The sequence below is a fragment of the Plectropomus leopardus genome, chromosome 9 (assembly GCF_008729295.1).
Source record: "Plectropomus leopardus isolate mb chromosome 9, YSFRI_Pleo_2.0, whole genome shotgun sequence".
Lineage (NCBI taxonomy): Eukaryota > Metazoa > Chordata > Actinopteri > Perciformes > Serranidae > Plectropomus > Plectropomus leopardus.
In genome coordinates this window covers 20268704-20292030 of record NC_056471.1, presented here as the reverse complement: position 1 = coordinate 20292030, position 23327 = coordinate 20268704, and the positions used below count along the sequence as shown (strand labels likewise).

Genomic DNA, 23327 nt, shown 5'->3' with positions numbered 1-23327 from the left:
TTTGTGTGTGTGAAAGAGAAATGTGTCAGAGCTTGTTATCCAGCTCCGTTGCGGTACATTGGGACCACCAGTCCCCTGTCACTCACACATATACAGGTTTGTGTCCAACAACGACTTTTTGGGTTGATTTAAAATTCAGATTTGTGTCTTGAGTTGGATTTAAAGCTAAGGTGAGGATTTCTCTGTGAGATATTGTTTTAGGTTAGTAGTGCTGCTTATGCATGTGTATGCGTGTTTCAGATGTGGACCTTTTGACTGCACGTACGTGTGCCGATGTTTATATTACACCTGTTTTCTGTGCGCTCTCATGTCTGAATATTGCCTGTGTTTGTGTATCTCCTCTGTGTCCTTCACTGCTGCGAGAAAACATGAACTCATGATCAGTCTTGCAGTTTGATTTTCACCTTCAGTGAAACAAGAACTTGAAGAAGCATTTGTGTCTGAAGAAAACACTGTGGTGTGGAAATTATTCTGCTCTGCTATGAATAGCTGGGGGAATGTATATATGCATGCATATGTACATTTCCCCAAATGCATGCATTTACAGGAATAATACATTGACCTTTTGCTAAAGAAGCTTATAATGCATGCAAACACTGGAAGCCACTTTATGGTGCGATGCAGCGTTACATCCCTCTTAACAGCCCTGTGGTGAAGAAAAACACTGAGCTCAGAGTTTAAAATGCAACTGGCCATTTTATTGCACATTGGTGAGTTGAGCTCATTTGTAAAAGATGTAGAGGCAGATTATTCAGAAATGCACTGGTCCAATGTGCAGGTCCAATGTGCAGGATTTAAGGGGATATTTTAGCAGAAATAGAATACAAGATAACAAGTGTGTCTTTAGTGCATAATCACCTTGAAATAAGAATTTTTGTGTTTTTGTTACCTTAGAATGAGCTGTTTATGTTTACATAGAGAGCGGGCTCTTTAGTCAGCCTTGCCTTCTGGTTCCAAAAAACCAAGTCGAAATGCTGAACTCATGGCAAATTTGCAAATCTTATGATAGCCAAGGAGTGACCTGTCCTGACTCTATCTATGAGTGGCTAGTACTCATTGCCTTTGTTAATTGGGTTGGATAGGTTTAGGTAAGATGAGAGGGATTGTTTAGGGTCAGAGTAAGTCAGTCAAAGGGAGAGAAAGCAATGTAAGGCGGGCTATGCCTTCGCCATCCTAGGATTAGCGAATGGGGCCGAACTACCGTCATGGTAGCTACATTGCATTCTGCCATCCTCACCACTAGATGCCACTAAATCCCCCTAACGCTTACACACTGTTCATTTACAGATAACAGAGGCAAATTATTCAGAAAGACACTGCTGTTGTGCTCGTATGTGAAATCCATATAGAACGTCTTTGTTATCTTGAACATGTTTACTATTCCAGTAACACAATGCAAGCGTATCTGAAAAATCCACTTTGATCCCATTTTTCTTCTGCGAGCAAGAGCAGATTTCAGACTCAATGTGCATGTGTCTCGGAGTGTGTATCTTTTTGTTGGGAGTAATGTGAGTTAGAATAATTAAGCTGGAGGGCTTGACGCTAGATAATGGACTGGGACAGTGAAAGGCCTCTGTAATGACGGATGAGAACTCAGGGCATTGTCGTTAAGAGCACAGACGTGGAGATACGGCTGCATCACGTTTATAGTACGCGTTGGTGCACACACACACACACACACACACACACACACAGACACACAGAGACACACACTGAAGAATAGACTAATCATGAATCCTTTAGACAAACATTCATGTGAAGTCGTTTATCATCTCCCTCTCAGACACAGACAAACTGCCCATTTCTATCTGCATAAAGTACATTTGTGTCTGACGCACTCCTTGACAAACACCCGACACAAGCAGTAACTCTAAGATGGACACTTATACACTCCCCTGTTCGTTATATTGATCTGTGCTTACACAAGTATTAGCACTCACTTAGAATGAGAGGCAAGTCTTTAGGAGCACAGAGCGAAGACACATTCACACAAATGCACCATTTCTCATGTTGTTTGGTCAAACGTACAACAAGCGCTAACACGCAAACTTCTCGGGGTAAAAACACATGCGTCTGCTTTGGCCTGGAAGATTCCTCCAAATTGAATTGGAGCAGCTGATGTATTCATCCAGTGTGTGTGATTTAACGAGGTCCACTCCATCTCGTCATAAATCATATTAATAATCTTGAGCTTCCCATTGATTTTTATTTTTTTTAAGCTATCCCAGTGCATTATTTGATATCATGTGCAGCCTTTGTTTCAGATTTAATGAACACACACACACAAACACAGCACATGCAGACTCGCTACACAAAGGGAACTGAAACTACTTTTCCTTTTAGAAGTCTTTATTCATCTGTGTAGAAAAAAAGACAACAGACCAATAAATGGAATAGCGTTTTGCACCCATTTTTATGTTTATACATAAGAGTGTTTTCATTATCACATCTGAGGGTGACATTTTAAAAGGAAAAAGGATTTCTGCACAGAATGAAAGGAAGCTTCAGTGCTCTCAAAAAAAGAGAAAAAAAACCCCAAAACAAAACAAAAAAAAAGAAAATAAAAACAAAAACAAATGAAAACCTAAAAACCCCACACTGGAGTGCGTCCAGTATTACTGGTACACAGTAACACAGGTTAAAAAAGAGAAAGAGAGCTACTGAAAGTAAAGAATGGGTTTCAACACTTACAGACTCTATGTATGGAGAGGAGTGAGGATGAGTGATATACACAGTATATATATATATATATATATATATATATTTATATATCACTCATCCCCACTCTCCCCTCTATGGCCGCGCTCTTTATTTCCCCCTCTCTACCCTCCTCTTCCTCTTTTGATCTCTGGCTGATGGTTAGCGTTTTCCTTTGAAGTTCTTCCTCCCTTAACGTACATTAGTGGGGTCAGAGAGAGTAGTCAGATGGCAGGTGCTGCTTCTTCCTCCATGCTGTGTGTACATGTTTGTTGCTCTGTCTGTTGAACTACACAGTGTAGCGGTCAGGCTGTGATCGCTGCTCACAGGACTGTCAGTGCTGTACGAAGGCCTATAGAACCGGACGACTTGAGTCAACTAAAGTACTTTTCCCTCACAGAATTAGATCAAGAAATTTCAGCTTTCTCATTTTTGAACTTTAATTACATTCAGAATAATCCAAATAATAATGTCATGTTACAATATCACAACAATTTCCTGCCCGGGCTGATGTTTTTAAATTGATTGTTTTATTCAATTAACAGTTCAAAACATAAATATTTCATTTTACTATTACATAGGACTAAGAAATACTCACAAGTGGTCATATTAAACAAGGAAATATTTTTTGCACTATCGCTTAGAAAATTACTGTAATGATTAATCATTTATCTGAATTGTTGAAGATTAAATTTCTGTCCATTGATTTAATGGACCAATCATTTTGTGGAAGCTCTCACTTTAATATTGCTGCCATGATTTGATTACATTTTCGATTTATACCTTTTTAAGCATTGAAGGCTATGTCGTCATCAGATTACTGAGTCGTAATTCGAAAAGATCAACCGATTATATTTTTTTGAAATATCATGCCAACTTTCATTTGCATTTTCAAATTCCTCTTTTAAAAAAACAGGCTACATGGCATCAAGTGTGATATTACTGTCAAATTTCTTATGAATGATCCACACAAAGGCTGTATGGTCAAATTTAAATAATTCATAATAAGAATAACTTATTTATGGGGTGGAATGACCAACCCTGCTTTTGATTTCGATGACCAAAACTGAAATCTTTTTTTGATTGATTTTTGGTTTCAAATCGAATTTGTAACCCTACAATATGATGTATGGACAGTGTAATTGCTATTCTGTTGTGAGGACAGAAGCTTTGGTCCCTGTTTACTTCCTGCTATTAAAGCTATTAAAGAAAGGCGCAGATTGACTGTTGATATTGTTGTGTTCATAGTATTGTGCTTTGTTGGACTGCTCAAGTAAATGACAGAGCTACTGTAATTTTAGACCATCATTTATGCTAATTAAGCTCCCTAGCAGTTTAAGCTTTTATTTTTCTTATTTTGACATTAGAACTTGTGACAGCACAAGTACTAAGGTCTCGAGGGATGTTTAGGTGTTGTAAATAATCTTTTTAAAAAATAAGCTACATAGTGTCTGTCTCTGGATTTTTGTGGGGAAAATAAATTCAAAATATACAAGATAGCTGAGGAAATGTATATTGAGCAATACATCAGACGTTTTAGTTAACAGTGCCACAGATGATTCTGTCTAGCAGAATCCTGTTAAAGTGGCAGATCATAAATGAAGAGATGGCGATCTGATTCATCTCCTGTAATGACGGACAGAGCCATGGTCTGTTTGTAGGTTAATCTCAAGGGAAACAAATTTGCTCAATTATCCAGAAATGTCTGTCAGCATCATGTAATGTGTATAATTCTGTGAAAGGATTTTTCAGTCAAAGGTGAAACTTCACTTCTCATCACCAAACTCAGGCTCTCATTTAAATGTCCAACACTGTCACTGGCCTTGTGACCTTTCCTTCTTTTATAGTTTCCTTGCGACTGTATTAACAAACATTTGAAAAGGAAACACACTTGGACCCATTTAGGAATTTTATATTGTTTAAAACAGTCTATGATCGATTTTCCAGTCAATATATATTCCAAAGACTACATCCCATTACATACGTATATCACACTATGAAATTACATAAATGATGATTTTATTGTTATTGCCCACTCCTACCCTCATTTATTGTGAACTTAAAATACCAATAACAACTGTCAAGGCTACAACTTTTGAATAGAATTGAAAAGATAGATTGTTATGAGTGAATTTTAGCAAAGAGTAATTACACCGGAGCAGTTCTGACGTCCACCAAAAAATTATTAGCTGCTAAAACTTCTTTTCAATTAAGGAGGTTTAACCAGGCTCTCGAAGATAATGGGTTACTATTATAGGATGTATGATTAGGTTTCTTTCAATTCATTTGCAAAGGTAATTTAATAATGAGACCTGACCACAATTGAAATTGGGTACATGCATTACTTTTTCTTAATTCTGAGAGGGAGATTTTTAATAGCTGTTCTTCTCAAGAATTGTCCTGAAGTCTTGGCAATCATTTTAATTTTTTGTTCTCTGATTGTCTTTTTTGTGTTGTTCGACAAATGCTGGAATGCAAATGTAATGATGATACACTGTTAACAAGGTGGAAAAATGCCCAAGAAATGTTGTTCAGTGAGTCTTTAAAACATCGGTCCTTGAAGAAAGTGTGCAGTCTGTTATCTTGGGTGTTTGCTGAGTGCAGTAGTGGGTTAAATTTAAGCCATTTTTTGGATGATGATGTCACATTATTCCAGCTGTCACCCCTCTTCTTCACCCCGCCCGATCCCTTCTGGATCCCTCATCTTCTTTTCCTTTTGTCTGCTTTTTTACCTCCTGCCACTGCATTTGTCACACGCCCTTTTTTTGCCACTTATCTTCCTTTTTTCTATCATTTTCAGTCCTCACTCTGCCTTAAGCCAACACACCTCTCAGTGCCTCCCTTCCACAAAAAAGCACCCCCCTCTCTCTCTCTCTCCTTGTCTTATTTTCTGCTCTCTCCATCCATCCATCCATCACCCCCTCACTCTCTCTCCCTCTTTCTCTCTCCCTCTCCCTCTCATTAGTCTCCCCATGCTGTGGTTTGAGTCTCCCGTCTCTGTCAGAACTGTTATCACTGCTGTCAGCTCCCTTGGCGAGAACAAAGTCGTCCTCTGCTCACGGCACCACAAAAGACACGAGAGAAATAAAAGGAAAGAGCCTCAGCCCAAAAAAAAAAGAAAAAAAAAAAAAGAAAAACGAGGCGGAAAGGAGGAAAAATTAAAAAGGAGGGGAGTAAACTAGAGGAAAAGGAGGGGGCTACAAACACATCTTTTCATGTCAACCATGATGCATTGTCATCTGTGGGTTATAACAACCATTGATTCTCCCTCTGTCATCCCTTTTATCTATACAGCACAGAGCTTACAGTTGGTAGGAAGATATGAGAGCTATCTCTATACACATCAAGTGCCTTTTCCTCATATTATAAATATATCTCCTGCTAAATCAGCTAAGCCTAGTATATCAACCTCAAATAAGTTACTGTGTATTATTATGAGCTGAGAAGAACAGTAGGTTTGAAAGACACTGAGATACCCAAAAGAGAAAACGTAACCATTTATAAGTATAAGTAGTGCTGAAAGAAGGACCTACTGTATAATGTAGAATACAGCAGTAGAGTATAGCAGGACTGTTACTTCTGTCACTCAATAGTCCAATCAAGATAGCTGAAACCAGTCTTTTCTACCTAGCAAACCAATCAGAATTGAACCAGCAGAGGCACAGAGGGTACTTTGGAAACCAAGGACAAAACAGCCACCAGCCGAGAGGTCGTCATCATAGAAATGGCGCCTGCCGTTCGTGGCTCAGGGAGTGCGTCCCTATATCATCACGTGTAGGCATAATCTATGTCGGGAATGCCACCCTCTCTGTAGCCACGATTGGTACCATAAGTAACGTGATGGTGGCTGGATTGGCTGAGGATGGTGCCGTTGAGGCTGCCTGCTCCGTGACTGCTCCGGTAGGTCCCGTTAGCTTGGGAGGAAGAGGAGGAGGAGGGGAAAATGGTGTGGATGTAGGTGACATCCTCCAGCTTAGGCTGCAGGGGCTGATGAGCCATAGCTGTCATCTGAAACCCTGCAGGAGGGGCCCTGATCTCTAAGATGGAAGTGTCTTTCTTGGTGCCTGACTCTACATAGTCATCGTAATGTTTCCCACCCCGGCCCCTGTTGTACGAGCCCGAGTCCCCAGATACGTACCCTGCTCTCTGTCCGTACCAGCAGAAGATGCCAAAGATTAAAAGCAGGCTTACTAATGCGGTGGCACCCCCTATGATCCCAGCCAGTGGCAGGGCTGTTAGTTCTGAGTCCTGTCCCTCTTTATCTGACCTGTCCCCTCCTGCGCTGATCAGAGCGTCTCCGGTCTCTATCTGAGCGCAGGCTGGGGCCGAGTCTTTAGTGTCCGTGTCCATGCTGCTAACTCGAGATGATCCCATGCTGGAACCCCCAAACGAAGTTTCCTGTCGTAGTGGCAGCAAGCAGATGAGGTAATGGGAGCGAGGGGTGAGCTGGGTGAGGAGGTACTGCCTCCTCTCTCCAGGTACCAGAGTCTCTGTTATGGAACCAAGAGCTGCACTGCTGCCCAGCCGCAGCCACGACAGGCGGAAGGAGGGTGCCGGCTGCGGGCACAGCCAGCTCACCAGTACACTGTCCGAAGAGAGAGGTTTTACAGTCAGCTCCAGAGCCTCTCCAGATACTTGTCCACCTTCACCAGGAGGCAGAGGCATAACAAGGCCCGGCCGCTTGGCTCGCAGAGTGAAGAGGGAACCTTGTGTGGGGACCAGCAGAGAGGAAGTGGTTGTGCTGCCGTGGGGGACTGAAGCCACTGCTTGCTCCCCTCCAACACCATCTTCACCTCCTCCATCTTTTTCTGCTGGGTTCACCCCTATGCCAGTACTGGGACCTGCAGGAGGGCCTTCACACTGCTCCATCAGGGAGGTTAGGTCTCTCAGGGCCTGTCCCCTTACAGGCTCAGGCCCCTGACAGGTCAGACCCCTGACGGTCACCCCTGCCCCACGGCTGTGCAGCCACGCGTGGAGCCAGCGAAGGTTGCAGCCACAGTACCAGGGGTTCCCTCGCAGCAGTAGCAGCTCCAGGCTTTCTGTGTCCTTTAGAAGTCCTCGTGGGAGAGTGGTCAGATTGTTTCCTGACAGGTCCAGCCTCTGGAGCCGCCGCATCCCGTCCAGCGCCCCACGTGGTATATGAGTCATCCCGTTGTCTTGCAAATGGAGTCGCACAAGGTGAGCTGACGGTAGATAAACTGGCGGTGACTGCAGGGCATTCCTGACCAGCGAAAGCTCCGTCAGGTTGGAGAGACGGGAGAAGGTGTCATCTGCAATGCGTGTGTTAGCCAACAAGTTCCCATCCAGGACCAGGCGTCGCAGGGAGGAGAGCCCGCGGAAGGCATGTGTGGGGATGGTGCTGATCCTGTTGTCATCTAGTCGCAACTCTTCCAAGGATGCTGGCAAGCCAGCAGGGATACTCGACAGATGGTTCCGTGACAGAAACAGCAGTCGAAGCCGTGGAGTCCCAGAAAAAGCTCGCTCCTGGATGCTAACTGTGGATATAGAGTTATCATCCAGGTGCAAACGTTCTAGTAATGGTAACTTGGCTAGTGCTGATCTCGGTAACGTTCGTATATTATTATCCTGCAAATGGAGCTCCCGTAGCGAAGGCGGGAGGTGTATAGGGAATTCATCCAACTGGTTGGCGTACAGGTAAATCACTCGTATGGAAGTGCTGCGTTCCAGTGAGGGCGGCAGGCCGGCGTTACTCAGCCGGTTGCTCTGCAAGTAGAGGATGGCAGCCATTAATGGTAGTGGAGGAATTATGCTGAGGCCACGGTCGTTGCAGTAGACAAAACCCTCATCACAGCGGCACACTGAGGGACAAACAATGCCCTCATCTCCCTCGCCCGTCTCCATGGCAATTGCCGCTGCCGCTAGTTCTAGCACCTCAGCCAATAAGGTGAGGCACAGGAGGAGCAGAAAGAGCCAATCGCGGAGCTCAGCAAGACTCTCAGCTGCCATGTTGGTGCACAGCTCCTGAGTGGAAGAGAGGAGAAACTGGATTAAAACAAGCACAAAGGCTATCAGGCACAATTTATAAAATCAAAATAACTCATTACATTCAAAGAGAAAGTAGAAAGAGTCATTAACCAAAGGACAACCACCTTAATCTCTAAAGCCCCTCAACTTATGTGGAGTATTTTGTACCTGCTGTTAAAAGTAAAGTTTCTTTCATTGAAAGTGGAGAAGATCTTGGGGTTGAATAGGCAGATATGCTTTATATGGGCTGTCCAGTGTTATATGGGTCAGAGCGGCCAAGCAGAAGACAAATGGACATTTAAAGGCAGAGAGTGCGATGAAGGGTTGAGTGAGCGGGCGAGGAAGATTACAAGAATCGGAAAAAGCAAAAGGATGACAAAGATGGAGAAAATTGGACAGTGACAGTTGCAGGGAGAGAAAATAAGGGAGGAAGAATTTCTTTGGGGGAGATTAACTGAAATGGAGTGAGTGACATGAAACTAAAATGGAGGGGAGATCAGGGAGAAGGAAATCAGATTAATTGCTCACAGTGCTGTTGATTGCTTTGAAGATACCAAATGAAGTAAACTGTGCAATATCTGACCCTCCAATGAAATTATAAAGATAGTACTTGCAGATGATGAATAAAAAGAGATTGCTGACTGCATATTCACAAACAAAGGGTGTCTGTTTGAGGTCATGACCAAAACACACACAGAGAAATGTACACACAAATAAGTAAACACACTGAACACAAGGCATTCACATACAGAACAGAGTCTCAGTACAAGATGACATGTATAATGCATGCTTTCTCTTGGTTGTTATTGTTCGTGAAATTTCTATAAATTATTCAGGGAAGCGGTCTTGAAATCCCCAGAAATGTTTTAGCAAGATGTTTTACAGAGAAGCATTTTTCTGCAACATTAATACGTTCCTCGGTAGATGTTTTATGACTTGTCTCCTAGCGAATCCCTGACACCAACATCAATAACATAAATTTACAATTCAGATAAAAATGATCTCCATGCACTCACATTCATGTTGGACTATTTATAGAATATGAATAATATACAGTAGTGAAAGTAGTGGAAATTACATTGTGGTGTACTCTTGTTTGAATCCTTTCTTTTGGGTAGCCCGGGGCTGGAAAATGTGCCCTGACGTGAAATGTCTTACATGATTTGACAGCACATTTGATAAACAAATCCTCTAAAGGCAAGTTTTTTTTTCTCCTTCCCTTTCTGTGCATGCATGCATGTATATGTGTGTGTGTGTTTGTATGTGAGCTCAGTGCTACATGCAAAATTGCCCCTTGGCTGCAGTCAAAATCCATGCAAAGCAAACAAGAGATGGCAACAATAGAGGAGACGGAGGCAGGCAGGGAGGGATGGAGGCGAGGAGACAGATGGAGAGTTGGACAGTCAGTCAGTGGAGGAGAGGGGAAAGGAGTTCTTGGCAGTGAAGACTCAAGTCAGTATTAACTGAGTTTGCTGCAAAAAGAAGAATGGTTGGGTGTTGTTTTTTTAGGTGTAAAAAATAGCTGCATTTGTGTACCTGCTCATGCTTGTTTGTGCCTCTATAAGTGTGTGTGTGAAAGAGATCTGCATCAACAACAACCAGCTCCTGTCTCGGCTCGACACAGGCAGCATTTGATATGTTTGGGTGGAAAAGACTGTGTGTGTCGTGCAGTTAGGCATGGACCCAGACTTTATTTTTTCTCTTTTCTTAACGGTATTTTTAGCTTAAATCTCGACTATTTCCAAGCATTTGAGATACAGAGAAAGTAAGGGAGGAGAACACATGCACACAAGAGGGAGTGTCAAGGTAGGAGCTGAGACCATATTGGGAATGCTCTATGAATATCAACTAGCATATGCTTCGGTGCCACGCTATCCCCACTTCCCTTTCATAAATATCCTCTTGGCACAAACCTGTATGTGTGTTTTGCCTACATGCCAAGGTTTCCTATCCACACGTCCTCTTAATGATCCTTAGATTTTCTGTCTTCCTCCCTGCCTCTTTCTCTCACTCTGCCCAACTGTCGCTCTCCCTTATGGCACTCTCCTCTCTCCGCATCTTTATCTTTCAAGCCATCTCCCATCCATACACCGCCACCTCCTCTCCTTCATAATCTTTCATTATATCCACTCCCAGGTTTGTTTACAGAAGTGTCCATGCAGTCACCCTCCTCCTCTCTCTCCTCTCACTCCTCCCCTGTCTCTTTTTCTCTTTCTAATCCTCTTTTATCGTTTCCTCTACAGTCGTCCGCTGATTCCTACACAGCGAGATTGGATCAATCAGCTCTGGTTCAGTCCTCCTGCCCAGACCTCCTGTCTCTCGCTCCCTCGTGGCGACTTAGTTTCTCTTTTTCATTTAGATGCAGCAGACCCCCCACCTCTTATTTTTCCCCACCTTCTCTTTCTCACTCCCTCTAGGCCTCAGCTTTCTCGCCTCCGCATTCGCCTTCCTCTCCCTTTGCGACGCCGCCCCCTCCCCTAACATTTCAATCATGATCTGAAATAAAAGCCTTTGTGAGAGCACAGAGCTTGTGTGTTTATTTTTTTTTTCCTATCATGTAGCTGAAAGCGAGATGTAAGTGTGGTGTTCGTCATTGCGGTGGATGCAGGAAGAGAGTGTGTTTGTGTAAAAGGTCTGATCGACCCAGGGTGTGATTGCAGAGGGCTTGCTAACCTGCTCAGTCTCTGTGCCTTTCACGTACGCTGCAGCTTTGTTTTTCTTCTATCAAGGATTTGTAGAGAGTTGTGTTGGTGTGTCTGTATTTGTGATCGAGGATGTATCTGTGGATCTCTGTGTGTTAGCGCGGTTTCCCAGTCTTCTTTGAATCGTTCACAAGTGTAGCCTTGCTCCTCGGGGCCGTTGAATCTTCCTCAGCTTGGGTGAATGATGATAGGGATGATGATAGCCTGTACTCCAGGGCTCCGCAAGCAGCAACACCAGCATGGCTCAAAGCCGCCTCGGCACCCACATTTGTGTGTTGTGTGTGTGTCCTACTGCCAAGCTCTCTCTCTCTCTCTGGGGTAAGGGGCTTTTAGGCCTGCCAACTCAAGTCATCTTCAATGAGCGTCCAGAGGCCTAATTCTGAAACCACTGCTCCACACCCAAATGCTACAGTTGGGCAGACAGTCAGAAGATGGTTGAGGGCTCAAGGGTCCTTCTTCGAAGTCAAAAGCAATCCTGGATACTCGTGCAAGCAGTGGGTCATGCAAAAATAGTACAGTGCTGTGCTACACTTGCTTTCAATAACCAGGTAGTGGGCTTAATTAATGTGCAACAAGGAGAGAATAAGTGGGATTTCCACAGCTCAGAAAAATCCAGCAAGAAGTCCTTACGGTTATTAGTTGTATTATAACAATTACTACAACATAGATTTCACAGTTCAGTGGTGGTAATGAGTATGTTTGAGGCTGTGATGGACAGGTTGGCCCGGTGCAAAGTACAGGCTGTAAGAGTCCAAAGGCTTCTTTCTTTCCTTCCTCTCAGTTTCCGCCTCACTCTCCTCTGTTAAATTTTTGATCGCTTCCTTTTCAGTTCACACAGATGATCTTCAGAGGCAGCAAAGCACGCTGGCCGTGCGTACTGTATGTAGTCTGCTCAGAGCAGTGCTGTGATGATCAGTCACGTGGCTCAGTGTGAAAAGTTCCCCCACAGGTTAGCAGAGATGGACGGCCATCTAGTATCCTCAAGGTAGACGTCTCTGGTGTTGGCTTCAGCAGCACAGCTGGCTGAGTGTTAGTGAGTGCCAGCCTGAGAGGAGACAGCAGACAAATACAGTATAAGACTTTTCATTCAGAGATGAATTAAGGTATTTAAGAAATTTGTAAAGTGGAAAATCCGTCTTAAAACGCACACAAAGGGCTGTTTGTAACAAAAGAAATGAAAAATGGATAACAAGAGTCAGTCAGTTTTAAGCCCTTTAACTAGCTTTTAGTATTAAGTGAGCCCAAATTTAAGGGGCTCAATGGCTTTAAATATACAATATAATATTGCTGAATCCGGGTGAAAACTGCAGGGGAGCCTGGCTCCTCCTATAAAACATGAGCTCTACGGTGCAGTGCTGCTGAAGCGCTCTAAAAAGTCTTTCCGTTATTTTTTTCTCCAAGTTGAAGCTATTCAGAGGAGGCTGGGACACTCTCTTTGACCCCATCAGAGCTATGGGTACAACACAAGTTGTAATGTTATAGGGTTACAACAGACAACACTAGAAATAAAGGGACAATGTCCACTGAGGTGCTCTTTGGCTGTGGTATTTGGTGTGCTGCGACTGACATAACTTTTTGGGTACGGTCTAATTGATGGCAGCTGATATACAATAGAAAATTTTTATACAGAAAGCATTTGTTTTTGGTCTTTCGTTAACTCTATCTTTTATTAATTGCAGAACTGTAATTCTCACTCATCTCTTACTATATTTTGACCCAAGACAGACTGCAGACTCCTCAGTAAAACAAATCAGTCACCCCATGTTCTGTGTTAGTGCACCGGCTATTGAACCTCTCGGAAAGTATAGACCAAATTTTACTGTGCATGTGCTCATCCACAAAGACATGATGCAATATGACACTGTGACTTCTACTTTTAACCTTTTTGTTCCAAGGGAAGAAATACAATATTCAAAATTTGCATAATTCAATTAAATTTAATATACATCTTAAGTGCTTGATCCAAACATCATTACAGCGTTTGTCATAAGAGAGCCAATATGTTGTCATATTGACATTTTAAGTGTTTTCATTGACTCATGCATTGGGTAACATGCAAGAAAACATTCCACCTTAAAAGTTACTGGTAGCAGCTATAGGTAGTCTTTGAACAGCACTGGGAATTAATTTAAAAAAGACAGCAAAACATCCTTTCATTTCATACTCAAGTTGTCTTGATAAATATTGTATTGAAAAATGTAAACGGGCCACCGTATGAACAGTTCTTCCATAACCTTGAAACGAGCCCCAACTTCACATAAACAAATAGCACTACACCGCTGAGGATCTTCCCTTAATAACATGATTTGTAAAATTTTGGGTGTCAATAAAAATTGACAATACACTATTAATCATGATTTCAGTTTTTCTGTACCTTCACCATCTTGTATCTTTTAATATCAGGTGGTTATTGATTATGATTTATGCATGAAGGTGATTCACCACTCCTTTACTTTAGATATCAGCATGTGGTTTGATGTGGTTATTAACTGGTTATATCATGTCAGATGTGCTGACATAAAGCAAGTTGGCCTCCGTGACTGCAGTGCTGAATGTATTTTTGCAACAAGAATAGTCCTCTCTCTGAGACATATGCAAGCCTCACACACGCCAGTTCACACACTGGCCTGAACAGTTCTTGTTTTTACTTTTGCACAATTTAAAATACACACACACACACACACACAAAAACAAAACAATAGCGTACTGTTCAGGGAGAGGTAGAAAATCTGAGTGGGTTTATTTAAAGCCTTCACCTAAAAAATGTTAAAATTTCAAAGAGATCACAAAAATTAACGTACAGAAAATAATGACAACATAAAAGTGATTACAAGCTAATAACAAATGATATATGTATATGTATATATATACAGTTATAAAATGTGAAGTGATCTCAAATGTCTTTCATGCAACTTGTACACTTTACCTTGTATACTTTATTGGCAAAATATTCAAATATTGCCACATCAGCTTACGTGTGTTTTACGTCTTTACTGCTAAAGTAGATAAAAGCTTAGGTGCTTTTACAGGGCTGCATAAATGAAATGCTTTCCCGTCTTCATTTTTAAATTTTTTTTATACCAGCTGTCTTTAAGAGACCCCAAGATGTACTTTTGGATTTCAGCGTTGGCAAAATATGGAATACTAAAAGCTACAGACAAAATAATTATCCCCATCAGAACGGTTATACCTTTTAAAATTAAGTACCTCGTGAAAATACTTCCTGAAGGTCAACGCTGCATATGCGCAACACTAAGCTCCCAACGGACACAAACCTCCCATTAAGGTAACTCCATATTTTATATCTGTTTTTTTTCCTCTTCACACAAAGCTTTTGAGCTTTCATTAACCACCACGCGTTAAGTGCCTGTATCTTGCGTGCGGAATCAAACCCCCCAGTGTACACTGGCTTTAGAAATATAAGGTTTTCATCAGGCATACTGAGTGTACAGAGACAGATTCATCAAGGCCATTAACTGCTCCGCTGCTCACATTCGCCTGTTCACTTCATCCCAGAGTAAGTAGACTACATAGCCAACTGGGAAATTATCATGCAGTTTGCTTAAACACAAATAGAGACAAATAAAGCCGTCCTCATTTTCATTTTCAAAGGACACACGCTGCAGCTGAGAAGAAGTTGGTCAACAGCCTTGTGTGTGTGCCTGAAGGGTATTTAAGATCATCCCTAAATTATATACCATACATCTTAAACTCGGGGTGACTGTGTGTGTTTCTATTTCAGATTCGGTGTTTCAACTGGTTCCACAAATGGAAAGGAATGTGTTTAATTGGGTGTGCAGTTTAGTGGGGTACTTATGTGACCGGTTTGGGATGAAGTTGGGCAGCGTGTGGCGAGATATATTGTCCTTTTTATAAAACAGCTCCCAGACTGATATCCAGTTTGTGGCATAGTAAACTGATTTATATGTGCAGAGTGCGGCTAACATGCGTAATGAAAACAGCTCGAGATGGCAGAGAATGCTAAATAGACATTGTTTGCAAAATGCATTGACTTTGTGATTGGCATTTAAGGAGAAATGAGATAATGGTCGACTCAAGGGCAGTCTGGATGTATACACAGCTTTATGTTTGGTGCTGTAGGAATGTTATAAAATGCTATACCCTCTTAATCCCATTCCTTTGTAATTCATTGATTGATGTCTAATGCTTCAAAATAATTAAATCCTCTCATGTTAGTATTTTGGAGGGCAAAGCTTTTAAGTAGCTTCGAAGTCAAACCATAATTCAAACCAAGACTTTTAATTGGATGTCATCAGTCATGTATTAAAAGCAGATGTCACCTTTAATGACAGTAACTGTCTTTTTAAAACAAGTCCCCGTAATTGGTGGCAAACTCTGGTCCAAAACTACCCTTACTCTCCTCACTAATCTTTGCCCACCGCAGGCAAAATGTCTGCCTGCATTGGACAAGATGTGAATATTGAACATCAGCAGCATTTCCACAGCTCACTGCCATTGCCCATTAGACATCAATATGTGAAGCTCTATCTGTATAATGTCGAGGCTGTCCTTAAAAGTTTTTGTGATGGATTTTCAGAAGCCCAGCTGGGGGGTGGGGGGGTGATGTGGAAGAGGAGAGGGAGCGAATAAGGAGCATTAGAGAGCATGTGTCAGAGCAGGGCATAAAGAGTGAGGAGCATTTAGGAGATGGGAGTATCTGAATCTGAAAACAGTGTTTGTCAGAGGAAGGTTAGAGAAAGGTGTAGAAAATTACGGACTCCTGTTCATTATTACTGTGTTTCAATGCCTATTGTTGTAGCAATTGAAACACATTTCAAAGGTAATTTCTCCCTTATTAAATGCCACACAACATTAATACAACACCTGAATATAACGGTTAACCTCCAAGGAAGAGATAACATAAAGCCTGTTACAGGTGAATAGATGCACCTTGACATGTAAGCAGCTGCATTCAACTGGATCACAAAAGGACTTTGAGTGCTCATTGAGTTTATCTCCTCTTTTAAACAGTTTTCAAGCCTTTGATGTTAATAAGGGCAGATTTTTTAAGGGCAGGCTCATTAGAAATCTATAAAAACTGACAGAGTCGAGTGTTCTAGCAGCACCCTCCTTCACATTCAAATTCTGACAGTTTAGAAAAACTCTTGACTTTGGCGGTAAAGGTGGGTCAATGTGAGGTCAACAACTGTACAATATGAAGTTGCATCTTAACTGTGATGCTATACAATTTTAAAATGAAGACGTTGAGCCATAAGATCCTTTTTACATGAACTATAGCGCATGGTCTGAAGTGGATTGCGCAGGCGCATTTAGGACATATCCAACTTCACTTTTGCAAGTAATAAAAAAGACGTAATCTGACGCAAAAAGTCACAAGGGGCAGAGGGGTTAGTCCCTTAAAGGTCAAGTGTGTAGAATTTAGGGCAGGCATGTCCAAGGTTCGGCCCAAGGACCAATTGTGGCCCACAGACCGATTTTAATTGGCCCGTGACTTCCAAAATATAGCCTGTGTTATTTGGCCTGCCACACAATATTGGTTAATCAAGCAGGTTCACTATTGCATTTTTTCTGTATCTCACGATGGCAGCACGACATGCACTGAGTAGGTACAATGCAGGAGGAACTAATGAGTTTTAATAAAATTAAAACTATAATAAGCAAACTAATGCAGACATTTCCTGCTAGGTAGCAGAAATGGCCACAGCAAAGAAGCGTAAAGTCAACAGCAAGGGCCGGCACTTTCAGGAGTGGTGGGAAGTTGAATACCTTTTCATAAAAAAAAACAAACAAACAAAAAAAAACTGTGTGATGTGAGAAGCAGCTGGCCTCCATGTATTTTTTTTACATCTGGCACCCAATTGGGAAAAAAAAGTTATATAGGGGATCAATTGCAGAAATTGAATATCCATAACTGTGTTTTCATTAGTGTGTAATCACTTGGAAATAAGAATCAGGTTTTTGTTACCATAGATGAGCTGTACATAGGAAGCGAGTCCTCTTCCAAGGAGTTGGCCATGTTGTTTCTAGAGTATCATGGCGCGGATAAACCCAACATTGACCCTACATATGGCTGATTGGGTTTTTACCTGGAAGCAACCATGTGTTCTCACCAAGCTTGGAAAATGAACAGTATTAAGTTGGTTGCAATCTGCAACCTCATCGCTAGATGTAACTCAATTCTACACACTGCACCTTTATTTAATCTTAGGTGTGTTTTGGATATAACACAAATTCAACCAATCATCTTCCATTAAAGCCAGGTGTGCCTTTACCTGTGATGGTGCAACTTACATGGCAGATTTGGCAAATTGGAGCAGCGAGGGGCTGTCTGTTGAAAGAACTGCAGTAAGAGCAGTAATGTCTCTGCAGTAAATATCGTGGGACATTTAAGCAGCAAAACTAAAAACGATTATAAACTTGACAGAGGAAACGAACTAAACTTTTAGCTTCTGAAATAAGCTCTTAATCTATTAATGTGGAGACAGCGGCTCTGCGCTGCTCTCTGCTGCGTTCACAGTTCGGAGAATGTAATTAATATTTTCCTCATTGATGATGTACTATTTCACCCATCAGAAACCTCTGTGTGTGTGTAAAAAAGCAGAGTGTATGCACATTGTGTGAGCCCGCCTGTAGGTGCATCTACTGCCTGAATAATGCACCCTTTACATAGCAGGACAGCACCGTTTAGTTTCGAGCAGGTTTTTGTTGGTCAATGGTGCAGTCGTCTCTGCTGCCTCACAGCAGACCTGACCACACCTCATTTTAAGACCTACATGTCCATGGGTGCCAGATGGGTGCAAATATGTATGCAACATAAGAGCTGGCTGTAAAAAGGATAACTGCTGTGGTCTGAATGTTTATTTAGATAAGTACACGAGCTAAGAATACACTAGAGCTCAAACATTTAGTTAATAAACTGATTGGTGAAGTAGCGACATAAATAATTATTTAATGGTTTGAGTGATTGTTTTTAACCCAAATGTCAAAACTGGTTGCAGCTTCTAAAATATTAATACTTGTTGCTTTTGTTGTGCTTTTATGAATTTTTGAATATCAATGTGTTTTGCACTGTTGGTCAGACAAAACAAGCAATTTAAATGTTAAATTCATGAATTTGTGAAGGGCATTTTTAATTTTTTTTCATTTGATTAATGGTTAACATAAGACTGATTAATCAACAATGAAAATAATCATTATTTGCAGCCCTAGGATTGACATTATGGAGTGTCTTTTCTCACAAAATAAATCTGCCAAGTGCTGATTGTCAGATTGTATTGATTGTATTTGTCCAGAATATGATCTCAGGGTTTTCAGGTCACAGTCCATTTACTTTCTTCCCACATGTTTAAAATTCATTTTATTAATGTCCTGTATCCTTCCAGAGTCAAACCACAGTCAAATTAGTAACTGCTCTCTGTTAGCATAAGGGACATTAGGACTTAATGTCATTTAGAGATGCTGGCAAATGATCTACAGCGATGTAAAACAGTAAGGGATGCAGAGAGGGAGCAAATATTTCAGTAATAAAGTGAAAAACATATCATTTTCCTCTGAGTAGTTAAAACTTTGTGAAACCTACAAAAGTATTCCTGCATATTATTTCCTGGTTTTACTTTCTACTTACTGTCATAACTCTTGCACCTCTAGTGAGGAGCAGCAGCAGTAATAAACAGAGCCATTCCCACACTTTGGGCAGGTGACCCATTTTGTGTTGAGGTCAGAAACATTCCTGAGTGACTCTCCACTGTGCGCCTTTTCTGTTGTACTTGTTTTTTTCTGCATAACAGAGAGCAGAGAGAGAACGTCTCGTTCCTCAGGGGGACAGAAATCACTCTGCTCTTGTGAGCCAGTCAATGACAACTGTGTAGCCGACAGGCACGCTGCAGTATGTGACTTTCACTGTGGCTTCTGTGCAGTCCAAATGCTTAGCTGTTTTGTTTTTGTCTTTGCTTTGTGCTTTAATGATTGGATATTAGCATCTTTTTCTTTGCTTTGTGGGACAGTGGAGAAGGCTGGTGATAACCCAGCTGAATAAACTGGCAACAAAAATAGAGAAATATACAAGAATGAACATATATAGATAATGCATATGGCCTCACGGTTACTGGAGGCTCCAGTCATGACATGTGTTGGACACTTTTTAATGCAAAACATCTGTTTGAAATAAGTATACAGATGTGTAAATGTGCTGTGAGTGATTCATGGTCTTACAGATTTACAGATGGAGATACAAAAAAATGACCAGAGTATTTATATGTGCGTTGTTAGAGGTCAGCTTGTACAATTTACAGATGGAGGTGAAATGTAATCCCCCTTTACACTGCCTCTTCAAGGAGGGAATTACATGCTTTCATGCTGCCTGCTGTATAACAGGTACGATCGCGGGATGGGAGGGACAGATTTTTCTTGCCTTTAAGCCGGCATTGGAGGTAGTTACAGCGCTTAAACAACCTCTGTGTAAAAGGAACAGCTGGCAGGATGGGATTATGGGTGGCACTGATGTGATGTTTCGACGACGTGTTGACAGTCCACTGTTGGAGATTTAAAAAGTAGATGATAGCAGTTGGCAGCTATCTCAAAGAACAGCGGCTGTAAATGTTAGCACATTAGGAAAACAATGAAGTCTGGGAGCTCCATACCCTCTGAGCAGAGAACAAGATCAGCTGCCATATAACAGGCGATAATAGGGACGGTAAATGATTGTTATTGCCATGTTATCATTAAAAAAGTGTGACAATGCAGTGTTAAACGTAACGCTTTTGCTTCTGCGATGCCAGCATGCTGTCTGTATCATACACCGTAGTGGCCTGATGCTTGTTGTTTTGCCAGTTGTTTTTGATCTGTGTAAGAATGTGAAGGCGGCATACGGAAGGGAATTTGTGGCGGCCCTATAGTGCTATGCCTGCATATAAAGGGCTTTAGAGAGGAGAGTCTGGTACAACAGGTGTGTTTACTTGCACAACTCTTAGCTTTGACATGAGGTACGATGAAAGGAAATTATGCAAATGAGACTACAAACAAAGAGTGCATGCTTTTGCCTTTTTCATAAAAAAATTACCAGAAAAAATCTAATCTTTTTATTTTTTCAAATTCTCCTTGAGATGACCTTCTAGCATGCATTATCACGAATTTGAAACATTGTACTGGGTGGCAGCGGGAAATTGACAGTATCAAATCTCCATTTCCATTCACCCTTTGCTCCATCAGGCTGTTCAGAATTATTCAGAAAATGGAAAGCAAAGAAAAGTGACAGCTGTGATACTTGGCAGCGTGCTCGCTCTGTGCACTGTAGGGAGCGAGGAGCTAGGAAGTGAGGGAGTAGGAGCTAGGGATTAATAGTTGGAGGGCTGGGGACCAAAGTCTGAGCACTTTGTAATCATGTGGCTGCCTAACCCCAGTGTTAGCGAGGTTGATGAGCATGCGTCCCTGCTGACACATACTCTCTCTACATCCACTCTGCTGAATATTAATATGGAGGAGAGAATTCCTCTGAGCCCCATTGTCAGACGGCCCTATTGTTCTCTGCTGGCCTCTGCCTCAGCGTGTGTGTGTTTAGTGTTAATGCGTAAGTTGGTGTCTACATTGTGCGCTTATGCATATTATGCCCATGTCTCCATCGCGTGTGTGTGTCGGCTGCAGCAGAGCAGCAGTTAAAGCAGCAGTGAGGGAGATGAGGGGTGTGTTCGTGGCCCGCCATGGCCCATAAAGAGAACTGGCCTGAGAACACTTGGACCAGCCATCAGGGCCCAACATTGGCAATTATTTCACCTAGAGGCACTATCTGTAAAATGAACACTCTCATTAAAACGGCCCTGTGTGTTTGCACGCGTGCATGCATGCAAATATGTGTGTGCACACGTACGCCCGCAAGTCAATTTAGAGGCACGGCAGAAATATGGCAGCAGAAATGCTTGTCTTTCAATCAAAGTGTAATGTGTTGTTTATGATGTTTGACTGCGGATGTGTGCTCGTGTATTTACACATTTCCTTGTGTTTGCGAGCACATCTGTGAGTGTGTGTTTATGGAGGTATGTATCTGTACGGATTTATGTGTGACTGTTTAACTACCCCGCACACGTAACCTCCCCATCTCTGCCTCCCTGTTTCTCATTTACTGAGCGAGCGCCAGAGAGAAGGAGTGTGGGGGGAAACGAGAAAACAAGTGATAGGGGGGAAGGAGAAGGAGAGGAAGGGAGAAAGAGGGATGGTGAAATAGAGGCGGAGTGGGAAGGAGGAGGGTGGAGGTTTATACAGGAAAAATGAAGTGAGGCTGGAGTAAAAGGGAGAGAGGAAGGGAGACGGCAGAGAAGAGGGGGAGATAGAGAAGCAGAGGCAGGAAGACGGGGGGTGGAAGAGAAAGAGGCGGAGGAGGAGGCAGCAGATTTATGAAGCCATTGGAATGTAATTTGGAGGCAGAAATTACTGTCAGCCTGAGCAAGGTTTAAAGTCAGTGAAGCCTGAATCCAGGGCCTGCCTCTATGTGTGTGTGTTTGTGTGGCAAGTGTCACAGACAAATGGATAGCAAATGTGATGCAGAATAATACCACAGAAGCTCTGCAGTTACTTGTCATACACACTGATCGCCATATGTGTGTGTATATGTGCACTTTTTTTTCCCCCCTACTCCTCCATGCATGAGTGACGTGACTACACGGCATCGGAACATAACCCTCGCATTCATATTTAACAGCTCATATTTCATCTATGCTTGAAGACACAGATACACACACACACACACTTGCACACACACAGATGCAGGCACTGAATTCTTGTCAGGCTGTGAAGGCCGTGACTCCGGCAGGCTCAGTCGAGGGTGTCGGCGTGGACAGAGCGAAGGCTGGAGGGAGCAGAGCGGGAGAGGAAAAAGACAGAGAGAGAGTGTCAAGGATAGACAGAGAGAAAGGTAGAGGTGGGAAATGAGAAAGAGAGAGGGAGAGACTGGAAGAGGGGCTAAAAAGAAGAGTGAGAGGGATGTGACTGGCTTTCTAACGCAGCAATACACAGCTTCCATTTAGCATGAGAGGGAGGGGCAGCGACGGAGAGAGATGAGGGAAGCAACAGACAGGGATAATCAGCAAAGATCTGAAGGGAGGCATTCGTCTGTAACACCCCCCCCCCCCCCGGTGTGTGTTGGCTTTATTTTTGCCGCTAATTTCTACTCGGACTCCTCATCAATTAGCTGCAGTGGGCGAATGATTAAAAGGACAAGGATGGTGTTTTTTTTATACTCTCTCAACAAATTCAAAACCAACAAGATGTTGCTCCATCTCGCCAATACTTTTCTCAGCCCCAAGCCTGTTTGTTTCTACAGTAAAAAAGTCTTTAAAAACTGATCAAAAATAGCTGAGAGCTGTGGTTTTTAGCAGACGTCACTCAAACAGGATTGAAGAGTGTATTTGTTGGGGACTATTTTCAGCCTTGGATTAACACTGATTTGATGCGCTAATGAGTATTTACAGCAGCAGGACATCTGTGGTGGCATTGACTCAAAATAAGTGTGTTTATGTTTACTGTAATGAGTAAATGTATGGCTTATTTATGTATTATTAATAACTTTGTGGTGACAGTGTTGCTACTGACATTTTTGTCAACATCTAGTTCCTGTTCCCACAGAAGTTGAATGCACTTTTTCAGTCATTTCAAATGTGAGCACCTGCAAAATGTATGCAAAGGTTTTACGACACAGAGGACTGTGGCTTGTTGACTTTGGTGTTTTTATGAGATTTGTTGACAATTAGGGCTGTCACGAAAAGCAACAATATTGCAATACAGAAGGGGTGGGTGATATATTTATTATACGCAATGTATCACAGCTTGTTCCACGTGGGATAGATAAAATGACTATAAACGAACATCGAGTATAAATTGTCACTTTTTTTTTAAGCAACAGTCATGAGACTTGCTTCTGCATTTCGGTTCTCTCTCTCTCCTATGGCTCTCTGCCTCGCACATGGTAACAGT

At 42.2% G+C, this 23327-nt stretch overlaps 2 protein-coding genes across 3 annotated transcripts in view; one reads left to right on the top strand and one right to left on the bottom strand.

Moving 5' to 3' along the window:
- The window catches only part of macrod1 (mono-ADP ribosylhydrolase 1), a 153357-nt gene that overhangs the window by 28370 nt on the left and 101660 nt on the right, over positions 1-23327 (top strand). The gene's annotated exons all lie outside the window — the stretch shown is intronic.
- flrt1b (fibronectin leucine rich transmembrane protein 1b) lies at positions 5919-12259 on the bottom strand. The gene is made up of 2 exons (XM_042493073.1): positions 11356-12259; positions 5919-8679 (listed from the first exon to the last, which is right to left on the bottom strand). The coding sequence occupies exon 2, from the start codon at positions 8662-8664 to the stop codon at positions 6466-6468; it is 2199 nt and encodes a 732-aa protein (XP_042349007.1). The 5' UTR covers positions 8665-8679; positions 11356-12259; the 3' UTR covers positions 5919-6465.

What these genes read in the sequence shown, in the direction of transcription:
- flrt1b (XM_042493073.1), bottom strand. Translation starts at nt 8,664, where the DNA reads ATGGCAGCTGAGAGTCTTGCTGAGCTCCGCGATTGGCTCTTTCTGCTC.